The sequence below is a fragment of the Carassius gibelio genome, chromosome A4 (assembly GCF_023724105.1).
Source record: "Carassius gibelio isolate Cgi1373 ecotype wild population from Czech Republic chromosome A4, carGib1.2-hapl.c, whole genome shotgun sequence".
Taxonomy (NCBI): Eukaryota; Metazoa; Chordata; class Actinopteri; order Cypriniformes; family Cyprinidae; genus Carassius; species Carassius gibelio.
The window spans coordinates 22,005,829-22,025,515 of NC_068374.1; the positions used below are offsets into that span (position 1 = coordinate 22,005,829).

Here is a 19,687-nt window from a genome sequence, read left to right on the forward strand (position 1 = left end):
AACTGTCTATTTCAGGGTCTCATTCATGAAACACAAGCAAAATCTAAATCATTCATAAAACCGTGATATTTATCGCTTTCATGCCTATGTATACCTACAAGGCTTTAAAAAAATACTGTAGGATGAGGTCCATGTGAGATATTTTTAGGACAGTTTTGCATGAGGCTGAGTCAGTATAAAAGTGTGGTCACATTTACATTGCTGGACAATTTTCAAGAAAGAAATTTGAATTGGAATCCATATGATCTGAATTTTGTTTGAGGGGACAAAAATGTATAACACAGATTTTGCACTGGCTAATGTTTTCCATGTGAAGTCATTGTGTGGATTTGGTTTGAAACTATACCAGAGCTTCATTCATCACTACACTATTGCTGATGGAAAAACAACCTTTTTGCCTGCAGAATTTCTCTTCTGTGACGGAGGGTTGAAATGATTAATAATAATGGGTGATTAAAATGGACAGTTCTTGTAGCTTGTGAAGCTCAATGACATGTCAGTTAGGAATTTACCAACATGGTTTGAAGGTGTTGACTTTGTAGGAATACTTTAACAAAGTAGTAGATGATACAAATTAAGCATGCTGATGACACTATTAAATGATTTAATCTGCTATATACTAAAAATGATATTTTGAAGAATGCTGGTAACCAAACAGTTGACTTCCATAGCTGTTGTTTTCCATACTGTGGAAGTCAGTGGCTACCATCAGCTGTTGAAAGTTGGATTGTTAGTTTTTGTTTCTGCAAAAACTAATAAAGAAAAAGAATAAAAGTACAAGTATATATATGTAAATTAATTTATGTAAATTAATATATGAAGAAATGTAAATTCATGTAAAATAAAGATGATCTTGATGAAGTACCCATGAAAATGGACGAGCTGGTGGATGAGGTGAAGCCCCTGGACTTGGAATCCAACTATGGAGGAACACACAGCAGTCTTATTTTAAGTCAGAATGTCTGCAGTAATAAAATGTTAATGACAGAAAAAAAAAAAAGAAAAGAAAAAGGTGAATCTCATTCAGGTGTAGCATATATTGTGGTGAATCCAAATGGAGAATCCTGTGTGAAAAGCTTGCTTATTTATTTATTTATTTATTTGTGCTTGTGCGTATGTTTGCTGGCTTCATAGGAATTGGCAGATACACACACAAACTTGTTTCTCTTCAAATCCAAATGGATTAGAGTCTCTTCAGGGAACAAATATTTTCATTTTCATGAAATTATTAAAATAAACACACACACACACACACACACACACACACACACATACATATATATATATATATATATATATATATATATATATATATATATATATATATATATATATACATATATATATATATATATATATATATATATATAGTATCAACAAAACAACAACAAAACCCAGCCTTGATATACAGTAGTTACACGAGTTGTTCGTTTCTTGCAAAAAGTACATTTATTAGTTTTACTTTGAAATGCACAGTAAATTCAGAGCACACTCACAAACTCTCCTGTATAATACCGCTCTAATCATTCAAATAATTTTTTCTATTTAGCCATCTATAATAATGTACATTATCAGGTTGTAATACCTTCATTCACTTGCTAGACTTAATTAAAAAAATAATGTTACGTCTTAATTTGTTTTCATTTTCTTTTTGTAACAAAGTAGTATAGAATTACAATGTCAGCCATGTATTCATTATGAGCAACAACATGGAAATAATCAGCATATCGATATCAGCTAGATTTTCAATCTTGGCACAATTTTATCAAGTTTGTAAGAGAAGCAGTTACAAACCATAAATCCAAGATAATGGACAATCTTCTGGGTGGAAATTAAGATAATTATATATCTATAGTAATAGGTATAAGAGGTTTAAAAGCAGATAATTGAGTGGTAATTGGTGGCACTATAGAGATTGACTGTAATGCAGTTGATGCTTGGCCCCATAGACAGAAATTAAGCACTGAAGCAGCATAAGCAGCGTAGCTCTGGATGGAGGTAGCTCTCAATAACAGGCACAGTTAGACCAGGATGCATTACTGTACAAAATAATTTATTGTAAGCATTAAAATCTCTAAGCAGCTCTGCTCAAAACACAGAGGATATTATCTCTAATTTAGAAACAAAAGAGAGCTTTACGTCAAACACAACATGAAAGGAAGAAAATAAAAACACTGGAAATGTATGTTGGATCATTTTGATACTACAAAGGCAATTTACAACTTATAGTACCTTGCCCGGGGATTTAATTAAATACCCATCTAGCTGTTTGAAAAGTGGCCTATGTTCCCCAATTTAATTCCTCAAGAGATCCACACTGCCAACTGGTTACAAGAGACTCTTAATGGTCTCTGAAGTCACAAGGGTTGTGCACCATTCAGAACTAAATTGAGAATGCCTTACAAATTCCAGTTCATCTATTAAAATTGAACTGAATCTGAATCGATGTAGCAAAGAGGATGCAGAATTGAAAAATGTATTCTTGTGCAGACAAATCTTCACGGAATTAATAAAAAATACTAATTGGTGGATTTTCAAAATGAGTTTAAAATGTAACCAGTATATTCACATTTTGATGGTGGCCGTGTTAATTGTTTTGAACATACTGAACCTTATAAGTTAAGTCATGATAATAAATTGAGTAAGTGTATTCAGGTAATAAATATGGATGATTAGTTAAAACTAATGATCTAATTATTTTGATTTTGTCGCAAATCTTGTGTTGGACTAATTAAATCCTCTTCAAGTTCTTAAATTCTGAATTGAGTGTCACATAGAGTAGTGATGGACTGATATATATCAACCAGGACAACCGACTGGCTGATAATTGGCTTTTTTTTTTTTGCTTATAGATAATGTGATTTTGCAATTTTTTTTTTGTGTGAATTCTGAGTAAATACTGTGCCTTTGTTACATTATAGCAGTTTTCTATAAATCTGTTTTGCCATAATTGTATATATATATATATATATATATATATATATATATATATATATATATATATATATATATATATATATATATATATATATATATATATATATATATATATATATATATATAGGGCATAATTAAAACAAGATACATTTACCTGAGAAGCAAAATTGTATATGTATATATAATTTGTACTGGAAAACAAGACAAACTTACAGAAACTCGCATATTGGTCAACCACTACATTATTTCAATACTGCACGTTTAGCCATTTGTGTAAAAAAAAAAAAACTAAATAAAATTTTTTTAAAAAAAAAATATATATATATATATATATATATATATATATATATATATATATATATATATATATATATATATATATATACACATATATATATATATATATATATATGAAAACCTTTATAATTGGTCTCCATGACAACCATCCATTTCAGAAGCTCACATTATCCAGGACTCATAAAGATAACACATCATAGCACTGCACTGACCTCCTTCCAGCGAATCAGTGATTCGTACATGAAAATATCGACACGCTGATTATATTTTCCACTCAAAACAAACATACCATATTCACGGACATACCCTCCAAAACTGGAGAGCAAAGAGTAACACTATGAAAATGCAAATGATCCAAGACACCTTCAGGTTAAACCATCACCGCTCCAGTCAGGACCTTCAGAAAACCCTCCAGACATTCGTTAGAAGATTCCCTCTTCTGATGCCCATTGAGTGCCGGCAATTGATCAAACCATAAACACCATCTGTACTATAGATTAAACTCTGTCTGCTCCTCTTTATGGCTTTGGAGAGAGAAAAGGCTACATAGATACTTCTCTATGTCCTCCTCGTCCTGTTCCAATCAAAACACTGATTGTCACGTCATTGTGCTTAATCTAAATTGTGTTTATATATACAGAAGAGCAATCTCTTTGTACTGTCATCTGGTCTTCATAGCAAATCCGATATTCTTGGGACTCAGAAAAGGTCAAACTTCAGCAAACAGAATGACGGCAAGAAGGAAATGACTTTCATGCAAAATACGAAGGGAAATGGAACATAAATCGTTTGTTGCTACCAAGGTACGCCACCATGCAATTTCCATCGTTTATTCCTTCTCAGTGTTTTTCGGCCGTTTATTACTTCCCAGTCTGTGAGGGCCTGGACATATCAAAAATAGCAGGGAAATAAAAGCTCAATTTTGCTGATTCTCGTAGTCCAGTATAGTTTTTTTTTTTTTTTTCTTGCTTAAATCTCCCCACCTCACTGGCCATAAGTTTCCATGCTAATAGAGCACTCCATGCTTAATGTTGCATTAACCGTCAGGAGCTTTCCGCAGCCACCGATAAAACTGTTGCTGGAACAGGATGTGCCATTTTACATTAGCTTGAACGATCTCAACAGCTCGAGCAAACGCAGGTGCTGACTCTCCCCCGCTGGTGAGGATGAACTCTTTCAGCTGAGAAGAAAAAAACAATTTTCATTAACATTATCATCATATTTTGTCTTGATGTATCAGCTGTAGAGACTAGATATGATGAATATGAAATGTATTCTCATTCAAATTCCTGACATGTAATTTAGCAGATTACAATGATGTTTATGATAATGGGTGTGGAATGTATTTGAAGCAAACAGAATCATCTGTGTTGATGTTTTCCTGGAAGGGAAGGACCCTTGGGTGTCTGCTAGCCTCTAACATCTATTAAGGGCATAAAGAAATCTAATCTAAAATCTCAATTTATCAAATAACATGCTATTGAAACGATTCTCATTTCATAGAGGTCATAAAGACTATTACCGGGTTTCAATCACCCTGCTTTTATGCGCATCGCATCAGAATCGAGGGATGACAATGCTGAATTAAAAAAAAAAAGCCTTAACTCGCAAAAAAACGTTTTTATGCTGGCTTGATGAGGTTCTTGAAAAGGGTTAGGGTTTTCGCGATATTCCAATTTTGTGCATAAGTTAAATTCGTAACTTTAGATGGAAACCCGGCTTATGTGAATGAACTTGTACTGGGATTCAGGATAGAAGTTGCTCTTTGCTTATAAACTATGTCAAAATTGCTGTCTGTTAATAGAAACTTTAAAAATATATATATATATATTTAAATACAATTTTAATGCAAAAAAAATGTTTCAAACCAACCATTTTAAATGTAGCTCTGATCGTTTGTGAATCTGTGGATGAAGTGCTCTGGCAGCAGCTGATTGTCAAAGACAGTATGCTAATGCTCTGTCTAAGAAAACTCTGAAGGGTTTCGTATTATCTCAGTAACAATGATAAATTGTGGAAGGCGAAGTCAGCTGGATGAGAAAGTACTGAGCTGCAGTGAGAAAAATCAGCAGTCTGTGTCCTCTGAGACTGAAGCTGAATAAGTGAATATACGTTCAATTTCCTGTAATAAGGTTAAGTCGTTCCAATGAAGAAATAACACAACGAAATGGTCCAGAGCACATTTCTGCAGTCTTCAGAGTTTACTCCTGCTCATTTTCCATCTCAATAATTTTCTGACCAGAGTTTGTTTGTAAGTATTAATGTTCCATCAATAATTCATTCCTGTTTTAGTTTGATTAGAGGTGTACCTCTAGCCTCAGGATGATGTAAAAGTTCAGCCTCACCTCATTCAGCTCAGCCTCAGTGTTGAGAAACTCTGTCACGCCGCTGATTAATTTTGAGTTCATAAATAAGGCTTCTCCATACCTGCCAAAGAGACACCATTATTAAAAACACTGGAGCACCACAAGCAAACAAACACCAATAGATATTTCCCATAATGCTCTCTGGTCCTTGAAACAAACACAAGAAATAACATTCACTAATAAACATCTTATGAGAGTGTGAATGTGAAATTCATATCAGGGTCTGAGAGGAAGGTTAAAATCACTGATAAACAGAGATGAATGAAGACATATTCACCTGGAATTCAAAATGTCCCACTTCTCGCGGAAATATCTCCATGCTAAATGTCTTCCCAGCGGATTGCGGCCCACATGTATGATGACATCGATCACGTCCTGATCCGGCACCAGGTCGGAGGTGAGAGACAGGTTCAGGAGCCTGTGGACAAGGCAAATAAATGGGACATAAACTATGAGTGAGAGATAATTGACAAGGGCCCCTGGATTTTTAAAAATGAATTGGTAATTTGGCCATGATGTGGATTTTAAAAGTTTGTAAAGATTTTATTCTTAAAAATATTAGCAGAGGTTTACTTTTGAAATAATGTGGTAAAGTGATGTATAACAGTAAGTGATCAATAAACAATAAAGTACTTCATAACCTTACGGTTACAGAAAATAATCAAAACCATTTACATAAACTGAAAATAAATTATATAATCCATTAGTTGTGCTCTTATGCTTGGGAGAACTTGATCTAAAATACAAAACTTGGCTTAATTAATGTCTTCTATTTGACTAATATGACTATAATTATAAACAGTATAGTGTCTGTTCTAGTTAGGCCTTTCTAATCAGTTTTTCTAAGCTAGTTTTAAGCGTCGGTAATTAAGAAATACAACACATTATTCTTTGCCGTTTTCAGCAAAGACAGCCACTGGCAGTCCCGAAAAATAAAACACAATTATTTAAAAATGTTTTCAAGACTGTGAGTCAGTGTCTTCAAAAAGTAATTAACCTGAAAAGCCCAAATCAAATGCAGATAGACCCATTTGCTTCAAATTGGCGCGAAATGTCAAGTAGATGAAAAGGAAGAAATAGGAAATTAGATGTTTCACATAAAGACGCTGCCACGGTAAACAAGTTTCAATTTGCAAAAACATGTGGGGTAATTGCTTCGCTGGTTTTGGTCTCGTTTCAGTTCACCCGCCCTCTTTTCTGGGCTTTTGACTTCATGTGTCACATGTAGCAATTTTTTGACGAACACCTTCTGTGTGTGGACAGCAGCTTTACAGCTCGCAAACGTGACATCTCCTGCTTCTTCAAAGGACAAGTGCAAACACGTTTTTAGAACAGCTTCTTTTGCTGCACTCATTCTCATCACTTAAGTTAACAGTTGAAAATTATGATATTGGACTTGTGTTAATTGAAATCTAGCAGGTATAACTGTGACTCTTTTTTTAACTTTTTTTCATGGCTGATGAAGCAACTGTAAAGATTAGCATACTAGCATATTACCGTTTTCTTATTATACAGAATGTACACTGTGCACAGTATGTATATTTTCTATTAGCAAAGTTATAGCTATTACATTTACCACAATGTGGTATACAACCAGAGCAGAGCACAAAGCATGGAATACTATATGCCACAAAACAATGCACTTGAACTGAACTTCAATTTCCAGTGTGATGAATGAATAGGAAGTTTTCTTTCCCCTTTTTTTTATATTTCAGTCTCTTAGTCTGCAGGAACATCTGTGGATTAGCAGTCAGAGTGGAAGTGGGATCACACACACACGCACGCACGCATGCACACACACACACACACACACGCGTGCACACACGCACACACTCTAATAGTGGAGAGAAATTATTTTCAGCCAACTAGATTAAAATATACATCATCAAAAGAAGTAAAAACATGGAGGAGGGAGATGCAATTCACTTTATGCCATAGAAATCGATACTACACACAGACTCCATACACCCCATCCTTCAGACATTTACAAGCTCACTCCAAACACAGGGCAGTTTTCTCTGTGGTAGATTAAATATCACAAACACACACTCACACACACACACACACACACACACATGCTGCTCATCTGGGACGGGGGCTTTGCTTGTGCATGCTGTGTGAAATTTAAGAGTGGCTGAAATCAATGAACTGCTGCTAGAGGTCTTCGCCACTCTTTTAAGTCCAACACTAGGGCAAAGGTTAACGCCTGGATGCTACAAATAATTCAGATATCCTATGTGGCACTAGAACAAATCTCATTAATGAGAGATATTTTAAGCATACAAAGCAACACCAAATCCTCTCTAGACAACAATGACTCATAAGGCGCTAATATGAATAGTGATGCCAAACGCCTTTATTTCATGGGAATTCATTAATGAAATGGATGAATAGAGGTGCAGAATTCCATATTAACAGTGTTAAAAACTCTCAGAGGACAGTCAACAGCTGCAGTTTGAGCTGATATAAATTCATTTACAGGTTCTTCACACATCTCTATGGCTATCACATCACTCTAATGCTATGCATTGGAACACTAGGTGCCAGTTTGTAATTAGCCCATGAGTGTTGCTAACTGTGTTTTTCTAACTTTCAACACCACCACATCACTACCACTGCTCTCACACTGTTTTACGGTCTTGGAAAATGACTATCCACTTTAAACAGATCCAAATTACTAGCCAAGTTGGTTCCAGCACAGGGGTTCTCAACACTGACCCTTGAGGTCTATTTTCATTGACCAATCAAATACACCCTGAATAAGCTAATAAAAGTTCTTTAAGATTACTATAAAGTTACAGATCTAGGTTGATCAAGGTTGGACTAAAAACCTTCCAGCTGTAAGACAGCTGAGAATCCCTGGTCTAGCAGCTCTAACCAGGTTGACCTTGGCCCCACCGGCTGCTAGTCCAGCTGATCAACCACCTATAGTAAAAAAAGACTGAACCAGCTAATGGTCTCTTAGAAACCAAATAAAACCAACTACCATCACAAGGTGACTATGATTTTGCCAATCAACATTCTCCCGGGTCCATGACAAGAACAAGACAGTGATATTGATTACAAAGACCAAGTAAAAATGGTCTTGGCCGCAGACTTGATTAGGGGCATTTGTTATTTACTTAAATTCGACTCTCCTCTTAAGTTCAACAACAACAATAACTACTGCTAGATCAAAAGAAAGGGTTTATTACATTTTAAGCTTTGATATCAAATGTAAGCGTATCCTTAAGATTTGAAGAGAACCCTATGACCTGACTGGATGAAGGGAATACTGGTCCAGAAACACATACAGTACTCATTGAAAAGCCATCATGGTTCAGCTGCATGACTATCAGATGTTGTATCTAGGTGTATTGTGTGTGACATGGATCACTGAGTGCTTGTTACCTTCAAGGAAGGCAATTTCCACTATAGAAAAAAAATGAATAGGTTCCTTGTTGACTGCAATTTGATAAACAGTATCTTATCTCATGAAGATGCCTGAATATAGAGCACTGGAATGTGTGCTTACTAAGTGTGGCGCTATCTTCTTGCTATAGTGAGACAAACAACATCCCTCTCAACAGATCAACTCTGAAGCCATCCCACGGGACTCAGCCTGTTGAGTGCTGAACACTCACTGCAGAGAGGGGTCATGGTGGGTCTGTTTATATGGGAACGTGTTTTTCTCTCAGTGCATCCATAAAACAATGACCAAATGTAACCGAATAAATGGAGATGTCAAACCCGCAGTGGATCCTCAGAGAACTGCTTTAGAATATGTGTGGGCTCTGAGATCCTCGTCTGGCCTGGACAGGGTGTAATCCGTCACCATCCTCATCCTGCTATTGAGTTGGGAGAGGATTTAAGACAAATTGGAGACTAATGGGAAAAAGCTCCTACGGCAGCCATTGTCTTTACTGCCCCATCAGAGGAGTTAGTGCAGCTCTACTGGTGTGAGTGACATGATGTGGAGGACAGGACTGAAACGGATTGTTTCATGAGGTAGAGTAGACTACAAAATAACAAGGCAGTTATAGTCAGGAGTACAATACATGCTCCAGAGATCTCCAGACTCCTGCTATTAATAAAATGGCAGAAAGCCCACCAATAATCATGAAAAAGTGAATGAAAAAGCTGGCATCAAGCTAAAAAACAGCTAAAACTTTCATCTGCAAACGACTGACCAACGTGTCATGGTACAGTAGCTTGTTATTTGAATTTTGTCGCTTCTTCATTGTTAATGAGGTCGACTGACCTGTTGAGGAGGAAGATGTTGTCACTGCAGGTCAAGGCCTCCAAGAGAACCTTCTTTTCAGAGACGGCTGTAGAGGAGTGAAACTTCATCCAGATAAACTCCCACACATCCTCATCCATCAGAGAAACGCCTGTGCAGTACACAATGTCCCGCACGTTGGGTGGAATCCTGTGGGACAGAAGATTGACAGAAACATTTGAGTGAAGACACAATTCACAGCTAATTAATGCTAATGTGATGTATTTAATGCTAATGTATCTAAATTTAAATATTCATATTTAACATTTACTTCTTGATAGAGCCAATTTTTTGATCCACTATTTACTTTTTTTTTTTTTTTTACATACATACAACGATTGTCTTTTAGAGTCCAGGGAAAATAGTGAAAATGGTGATACACTAATTAGCATATATGCAAACTGAATCATACAGGTGATTAGCATTCCTCACTGTGACCAATTCTGTTCATTTAATATTAATTTAATGATTCAAATGCCATTAGATTGCATTGTGTTCACACATTATACTTTATTTAATTTTCAAGAATCACATTTTCCCGAAATTCCCGAATTTTTCACAAACCCTCAGGGATTTGTTCAAATATAGGAAATCACATGTTAACATTTCACCTCCACTTTCCTTATTCTGCATGATGTTTGTATTTATCTCTTGTGTTTTAGATCCCGTGACCCTACCCAATACCTAAACATAACTACAACAACTAACTAAATTATTAGTATTAATATGCAGCAAATTAGGATTTTTGTGAGAGAAAACTAGTTAATAGTGTATATGTGTCCCCTACAGTGTTACCCTGTATTTTCTGTTTCTTCTTTTCACTCAAAATATCTATGCAGGAAAAAATAAATAAATAAAAAGCCACTTTTAGATTCAAAACTGATCGCTTTTGTCAAAGTATTCTTCTGCTGTCTGCAGTCACTTTGAATCACTTGAATTCTGTCACAGCGACAAATGTCCATAATAACACCAGCTGATCTAATTCGATGATCTTTGGTGAAGTCATCATTTAAGTGGGGAAAATTTGACCCAAAATCATCACTGCAGGCCTCCCAAAGTGAGTCACAGTGCAATATGTATAGTCTAGCAATATATCGGTCAAAAGTAAGAGCCCTCTATGGACCCATGGATATCATCTGGTTACAGAACTCAGAAAAGAATAACAGTCTACAGTCGAGCTACACAGAGAGAAAAGCATCTCAGGCTGTGAGGCGATGCATGTAATATTCGTACAGGAAGAAGAAATAACATTAAACCTCTGGAGGAGCCGCGGCGATACAATGACTGAACTTTTGATTTGCTCAAACAAAGCGCAATAAAGACCTGCTGATTCTGGATGAGCCGTCGGAGCCTCTGGGAGTTTTCAACGTAGCGATACAGAAAACGGCACCTCCAGTAAGATATGAAATCATGTCACAACCAATTGGAGCGTATAGACTGAAATTTCCACACCTGTGAAAGTGATGTCTTGTTTATGACTTCCACTGACAGGAACGATAAGTGAATTCAGAAACACAGTTAAAGTATAATGTTTGTGACATTCCGTTAGCTGTCAATATATTGGAATATTTTTTTTTCAAACCATTTTCAGAACGAAAATGGGAGATGACATAAGCCATAAATCTAGTTTTTACTTCTGATATTGGAACCTGAATTTAAAAGCTAGATTTGCTTTAATATTTGGCTGTGTGAAGGCAACACATTTATAATAGATGGCTGTTATGAGATTCTACGAGATGCCTGTGAGACACTACTGTTTTAAAACAATGTACAAAATAGTCCTTTTGAGTATTTTACATTGTGTGATACTTCGTTTCAAACAGAGACTAAAGCTGCACTTAAAAGCAGTTTAGCTTGAGACTCAGCAGAATTGTCTGACTTTAGTTTTTCAGTTCTCTTTATTTATTTATTTTTAGTCTGTGGTATCTTGCTTTTAATTAATAGAAGAGGAGGACATGAGGAGGATTTGTTAGCCTTTTGTTCAGTGACCTGAAAGTTGCCTTTACAGCTCATAAACGTTGCTGGGTCATCCCTGTGACATTATCATCACCTAAACCATAAAAAGATATAAAGGTCAAACGCATTCCTCTTTATGGTGTGCTCATCCCTGAATATCATACTGAACAGATTCCTTTTATTGTCCCAGTAGGACTAGAGGTCATTTTTGAAGAAAAGGACAGTGAAGGACACATCTGGAAGATCCAGACTTCTGCTGTCAGATCAGAGGAACTATTCAGAACAGTTATGACATAATACACAGTAATAAGTATCAAAAGGATATGACTAATAACGTAAAACAGTGGAGAAGAAAGGCATATTTGTTTAATTTCAGAACTAATTTCTTGCCATATGTTGACTTTGACAGTTGTACATGAGAAACCTAATCGTTTTTATCAGTTTTTCTGGCTAAAACTATCTACTTAATGCCTTAAACCGTAAAAACGTATCACAAATAGGAACACTTTCATGAGCTCTGGTTCTCTGCCAGTGGATTAGACTAACCTGTCCACTTGATGATATGTCTAGCAGGGGAGATTATGTTCAGTACAGAGACTTCCTGTCTGTTTAGACATGATCAGAAACCTCACACTGGACTCCACAGGGTAATTATTATAGAGCCACTGAGTGGGAAATCTGATTGAGCAGGTCAAACACTAGCTGAATCCAACTGAGTGTGTATTTCACATATTGAAAGCAAGAATAATAGGCCAAAAAGCTTTTAAACTGCAGCCTACTGTTATTAGAGTTGTGTCAGAGGCCTCAGAAGTCATTAAATGCATATTATTTGAAGCTAATGTCAATATGTAACACATAAAGCAACTGTGTGCGTATTTAAGGTCTATCTGTCTATTTTAGGGCACGATATAATAGAAGCCAGCAGACAAATTTCCAGTGCATTTGAGGTTGCCAATATGCAATGTAGTGTGTGTGTGTGTGTGCTCTTTCATGTGTTTGTAGGCATGCAGCCAACAGTTTGGCATGAGCACAAAAAATAATTTCCTAAAAAGTAGGCAAACACAATATCTTGAGCAGGGTAAAGCCGTTTCATCAGATACACAAACAAACACCCACAATCCTGTTTATTCTCCATTATGGTCATTAGTCCCTGCTGGTGGCATGGTGTGTTTGATGGTGTGATACTGCATACATGAACATTGCTGTGGGAAGCAAGGAAAACTAATTAGATGAACAAATGTGTGTTGCCATGTACACTTGGAATAAAGCTCCTGCTGTATAATTCTTGGCAGGTTTTATGAGCAGAACATATTGATCGGACCTTAAATTGCCCACACATACTAGCACAACACTCAACCCAACAACTCTAGCTGTCACTTTTGTAGTATGGTTTTTCAACAATGGATGTATTTTGATTGTTTTCCTGTACTTTTTCTTAGGTTGAAGAGCAAAAACTAAATTGAGGTGGGTTTCCCGCAGGACATCTTTTACATTAAAATGGGATTTTTAAACAAAAGTCTGTTTTGAAAGAGCATCTTTAACTACATGTCACTATACAAACCATCTTTTGGTAGCCGTCCAATCTGATTCAGTCAAGTGAGTGGTTAAGAGTTAACTACCATTTTGGGCTGGTTTAGTGAATCATAGAGTTGTCTGATTTGAATCAATGATTTAGATAAATTCATTTCTGATTTAACCAATTCAATTAATTGAAACCTCAAACATCATTATGCCACTTTGCTATATGTTTGCCTTGGTGTCAGTCCAGTGAAGAGAAACACTGGTTCTGTTATGTTACTGTGTGTGGATGTCACTCTTTAAATTTGCTCACCTGTTCTTGTTGCTGGAAATCCAGTCTGAAATGAGAGAAACAGCTTGCCGGTGACAGTGTTTGTTTCCAAAACTGCAGGCCAGCATCATCACCTCTCTCTGCAACTCTCTGAGGAGGAAAGAAGGAAGTGCATTAGCAGCTAAAGATGGCGGAAGAGGGAAATGAAACATTAAATACATGTCTACTGAGGTCATTCCCATCTCTGAGGTGGAAAATGTCTGGCTTACACTTTGCAATTCAGTGTCCTTACTCAGACTACATATAAGATTATAACTGTAATACATAATTCAAGAAATGTGAAATTCAAGACTCACTGGGTCTGATAAGCCACCTGCATGAAGGAGCCGTCAGGGGAAGTGGCTGGCCAGCCCAACTTGTGATATTTCGGTTCCACCTGTCTCAGAACATAGTCCTGATGGCACAAAACAAAACCAAAAGGGAAACAAAGAAATTATTAAAGCAAAAGTAAAAATACAACAAAACACAAAGTAAAGCAAAACAAAAGGCAGAAAAAGAGTGAGTATGTGAGTATGTTGAGACGAGGACTTAAACTATAATTTGACTTTTTACTGTTTTGTATTGTATTGTGTACCGTATAAGTGTGTGTGAGGGAAATATTATTGAGGGAAATGTCACAGCAGGTATTGTCATGGCTGATTTAGCACGACTGCTCTCCTTCATGCCTTCATGCTCTCCTGCCATGCCGCAATTATATTCCTAACACACACTTGCACGGATAAAAGCACATAAACGCTGGTAGAGGACATTGTTTTCCACACTGTGGTGGACCATACAGCTGATCAGGTGTCTTTGTCAAGCTGTTAGCAATTGAGTGACGTATTCTTGTTTTGCCAACAGATTAACCTCAGTTTGACGATTAGTGATGCTGCTGTGTTTGTGTGTGAACAAGCCAAAATACACTGGCCAGCACACACACACACACACACACACAGAGAGAGGAACGGTCTGGCAGTTTGAGACACCTGGCCTCATGACTGAAGGCACCAGACTAATCTGCTCCAGCTGTTTCCTTTCTTGCATTACATTCTAAACATCTGCTTTGTCTCACAGTAAACACAGTGATGGAGAGAAATAGAGAGAAGATGATATTAAATTCATCACACTCACACTCTCACTGCTGACACTAAAGGGTCGTCCATTACAGAGGAGGGGCAGAAATGACTCATGCGCACTGAGGGATTGTGGGTAGGCGTTTGAGTGATATTGTGAATAACAAAGTCATAAATGAATGTGAAAGCAGGTGGACAGGCAAGACATAAGCCAGAGGAACAGAGAAAGTGTCTGACACTGTCATGTTAGGCTGTGTTCAGAATGGAATACTAGCACACTGCATACTAGCACACTTGTATTGCTGCTGTTTTGGAGAAAGTTCTGAGTTCGATCTGTCTGGTGTTGAGTCAAGTCACCTGAGACATGCTGCTAGATATCAGCTGTGTCTTTCTTATTGCACTAGTCAAGGTTAAAATACACCAGACACCAAACTGATCTGAGATCAGACTCACGCTGAACAGGCTGTGGTCTTCAGTGCGGTCCAGGAGTTTGTCCAGCTGGTAAAGAGCTCGGCTAGCAGCGTGCCACGGCAGAAACTCGCTCTCCTGAGACAAATATGAGATCATCTGCAGAGGGATGTTTTGGGGCAAACACCCCGCTCTAGAGAAAAGAAAGAGAGTACCAGATTCAAACACTAGCAGCTCATTTTTACGCATATTTCCCCTTTGGTAGACATGTCGTTAACATTTGATTACAAACAGTTCATTTTGTTTATCATTATTTGTTTAGAATAACTGCCAGGCATTGTGCTTTGTGTGGGGAGTCATAATGTGCTGTAAGAAACAAAAAACAGCTTCTCCTGTACGGCTCGTGTTCAATTTGCATAAGTATACTGTATGCTCTCTTTTAAAAGTTCCAAATGTCTTCTCCTTTCTTCCTCTCGGCCATTTTTGAAATGCCAACAACCCTCCCATGAGAGCAGAAAAACAGAGAGGCGGCCAATATCCTTAGACCAAAAACAAGAAAGACAAGACTTTCCATGAGCCTTTGAATCTAAAGAACGATTGCTAGCAAGCACAGTGCCACTAATACATTAAGCAACCAGTCAGAACACCATAGCAGCAACATAGTAATGTCCTGAAAAAGTTTAGCATTGTTTTCAAGTGTTATTTCTGTGTTATTTTATATTGTTTATGCTTATTTGAGTGTTTTGCTGTTAGGTTGTCAGTTGTGTCTAAGCACGCCTCATGTGAGTAGCACTAATTGTGGGCCACAGTAGCGTATGAGAATGTATTTCCAACCCAGGCTCTTTGGAAAAAGATTACTGAGGTGATCTTTATGCAAAGTAATATTATGTTGCCTCTTGCAAATTTTGTGACACTTTCAAATTGGAATTTAAGTTTGAAAAGGAATAAAATATGATAGTCTTTGTTTCAGCTGGAAACCGCAGTGAAATGTATGTAAGGGTACATTCTTCCAGAGAGCCTTGGCTGTCTATTTCAGTTTCTCAATTTCATGCAGGGCACATAAGCACTCCCTATCAGAGGTCAGGCGAAAAAGGAAGTGATCAGACTTGAAAATGGACTCATTAAATTCCTGTGGATGGATTCAGCCAACACACATTTAATTGGGATATTAATCACAGTTGCTCACAGATACTCACTGTTACCCAAGGAGGTTTTTAACATTTCCTAAGAAACTGATTTGCATTAACATTAGCAGGAGACATTTGAGGGTGCGAAGAACTAAAATCTGTTTCAGCAAAAAAGAAGCACACTTGTTTATCGTATTAAGCAAAGGTGAATTTATACCATGTAGGTTAGGTTTGTGTCTAATTAAGATCAGGAATTGTGCTCTTCTTCCTTTGAACAGCCTGTAAATATATTAGAGAAGAATGGTGAGTCTTCAAACTGCCGTTAACTTTTGAAGTTATGAAGTTATTTGAAGTAATGGCCCTTAAATACGAAATCTTAATATGAAATCAAATTGCCCTAATTTACATGGTAATGGAAAAGTATTGAAACATTGAAAAGTATTGCTCAAATGTGTAAAAAAAAATGTATATTTTAATACTAAGGGCTCAGAAATGCTTTATCTGATTGACACTAGCATTTTTGTCTGTCTTACAGATATATAGAAGTCAGGAGTAATTGACTCTAGACTGTCAAATTATCTAAAGTTAATGCAAAACCAAAGCACCGGCTTTTACACCTCAGGCATGTATTAATTCTCAATAATTCAATTGTCTGGAGTCAATAATTCTCAGTTTACTACGATTACCACATACACATGTGTTCATCTGCTGAAAATCCTGAAAAAATCTGTCAGGATTTTCGTCTAAAGCATGGTGTGAACCACTTAACTACAGCATTGATTACATATCTTATTTAGAAACCGGGTCAACAGACTTGGAACTACTTCAAAGCTGCGCGGTTATAGAAAATAAATCAAAACCATTGTGTCAGCCAAACAGAATTAAGCATTAAACTGAGGTCTAATGAGCACTGGTTGTATAAAATAAACAAATAATCAGCCTATAATGAAGCCAAGGCACTTGAAACACTCATCGACTGTCATTCTTTCACACTGATTACAGGGAAATGTTCAATGCATATTCTCTTGACTGATGTGTACACAGGCAGGAGGAATGCCGTTTTCACTCAGTCAAGAGCTTAATCACATTGCATGTGCATTAATCATGTTGTGTTTCTCTTTGACCCTTAAAGACACAGTAGCACATAAATCACTGCAATGACTTCCCCTGTCACAACACATTAAAGAGGAAGTGAGTGATGGCTGGTAGACAGCACAAATCACATCTCGTTTGGTCACGCTGACCTCTAGAAAGTGACTGAGAGTTAAACACCAGTAATTAATAGACTAAATAAACACACAGGCTTGAATAATTTCTCATTATGAATTTGTTAAATGTAGCTGTATATCTGAGTTTTATGCACCATTTTTTTTTTTATATTTGATGTGTTCATTCAAATTAGACATTTTCATTATTACCACATTTACACCATTCAGTTTCTACATTACATAAAACTTACTTTCATTTTTGTATTTTTAAATTATTAAGTTTTCTTATCGAAGGTCGGAGGGAAAATGTTCATTAAATATAAACGCAACATTACCATAACACTGTCATGAAGCATTGAAGGTTCCCTGCTGTTTTATCGAGCACAGTAATGAATGAGTTTATCACTCTCACGCTTCAGGAACGTGCCAGTACACACGCAAGCTCGGAAAAACATGTGTTGCATTGCATGAAGGCCATCTATCATTGATAATAGCACTCCAGAAGAAGAGCAAGGTGAAAATTAGAGTGCGTGGCTCTTTAAAATTGCCTGACATCATTCATTTTCAATGAGAGCTGGTGATGTCTGGTAACATTATCGTCAGCAACCATTGATGAATTGAAAGAAAACCCAAGAATTCTAACGGAAACTTAATTCATAGGTATATAAAGAGTAACATAACTGTCTCCTAAATAAATCATTGGCTTTTTAAATTGGCCTGTAATTGTAGCTCATTTAGTCTGAGCTTTAGCTGAGCATTTCAAACAGGCCTATTACGAAACTCCAGCACTGAGACTAATGTGAGATCTAATGAGATCCCTCTCCGTGCATAAAAATATTGTGACAAAGGAAAAGAATAAGAAAAATGCTCTATCAAAGGGAGCCCCGCCTTCTGAATAAAAGAGCCAATCGATAAGTCATCACGTCACTAGAGAATTTGATGTTTCCTCCTGCAAAGAGATAGGAGCTGCACTTGCATACCTGAGTGTTGTTTCAAAGATGGCCGCTGAGTGAAATGACTTGCCTTAAAGGGACTTTTTATTATATACATGAAAGTTGACTACAGGCAGAAATATAAGCTATGTTTTTATGAAACTTAACAAAACCTCCATAGAGCTGATGCTCAAGAAAATATTAATAAACACTCTAAATATATTTTGATCACACTTTATTTCAAGGTACAATTCTGCCAATAAGCCATTCATTTGTGCTTTAAAAGTACTAATAACAAGCCGATATGCTAGTAATACGCATGCTAATAAGCAAATAGTTAATTACTAGTGAAAATACCAATATTTTTAAGAAAGATGAAAAGCTTTGCATTTAACCCAATGTATTCATCAATTAATAATGCACTTGAATTATGATCTTTATTCTTGAACTCCACTAATGCAAGATATTTTCTCCTCGGTTGATCAAGTAATTACTAATCACAATAAAGGCTGACTGAGCTTTGTGAGGGATGATGAACACTCTTCATCATCCCAGTAATCTTCAGAGAAACAAGACATTCTACACATGCCGTTTTTAATGCAGGTTGGAATTTTCACTTCTCAAGTACATTAGAGCCAATAACCATCTCTACAGATCTGAGCCCTGAGGTTGAATAATACATACTGTTAACATCCACTCTTATTTATTAGGATTAGCTGTAAACAACAGCAGAGAGAAACAATATGTACAAACCAGGCTGAAATCAAAACTCAGGAACAAAAGGATTTGCCTTCAGTCCTGTTAAGTTTCAATTATCCAGCTTTTTCGGTAAACAAGGCAGAGCCGAATTAACAGGCTAAATGAACATGACGTACCACAATCCAGGGAAACAGGTTTCCATTCTCGGCCCAACGTGATGGCAATAAACACAAGTTTCCCTGCGGGTTTGTCGTCAGTTGACTGAATCACCATGCTCATGAAACATCTGTGGCCAAAAACACAATTCTCCATATGCCTGTTAGACTCCTGTCAAGCTCAACGTGAGCCGCACAGCGTCGGCAGATGAGCCTGTCGTTTCAGTATGATGAACAGTGGAGCTAATGCTAGCAGAGCATCTGGAAGCTTCCTTATTTAGTTTGGTGGAAGAATAAAAATGACTGAATTTCACAATCTGTACAAAGCAGCATCTGAATACACAAAATTCAATGTTTAAGAAAGTCCATCAGTGATACTCAAAAGCTGATTTGGCTGCCTACTGATTCTAGCTGCCAGCGATTTAATATTTCTTTCATTAAGC

General features: G+C 36.7%; 1 protein-coding gene across 1 annotated transcript in view; it reads right to left on the reverse strand.

The window, feature by feature from the left end:
• Nucleotides 1-3,361: 3,361 nt before the first annotated feature.
• Nucleotides 3,362-19,687, reverse strand: part of LOC127972926 (thyrotropin-releasing hormone-degrading ectoenzyme-like) — a 113,437-nt gene continuing 97,111 nt past the window's right edge. The window contains exons 13-19 of the mRNA XM_052576933.1: nt 15,169-15,316; nt 13,960-14,057; nt 13,646-13,753; nt 9,841-10,008; nt 5,878-6,018; nt 5,580-5,661; nt 3,362-4,414 (exon numbers count right to left, since the gene is read on the reverse strand). Coding sequence (XP_052432893.1) covers nt 4,271-4,414; nt 5,580-5,661; nt 5,878-6,018; nt 9,841-10,008; nt 13,646-13,753; nt 13,960-14,057; nt 15,169-15,316 — 889 coding nt within the window. The 3' untranslated portion in view covers nt 3,362-4,270. The remainder of the gene's footprint in view (nt 4,415-5,579; nt 5,662-5,877; nt 6,019-9,840; nt 10,009-13,645; nt 13,754-13,959; nt 14,058-15,168; nt 15,317-19,687) is intronic.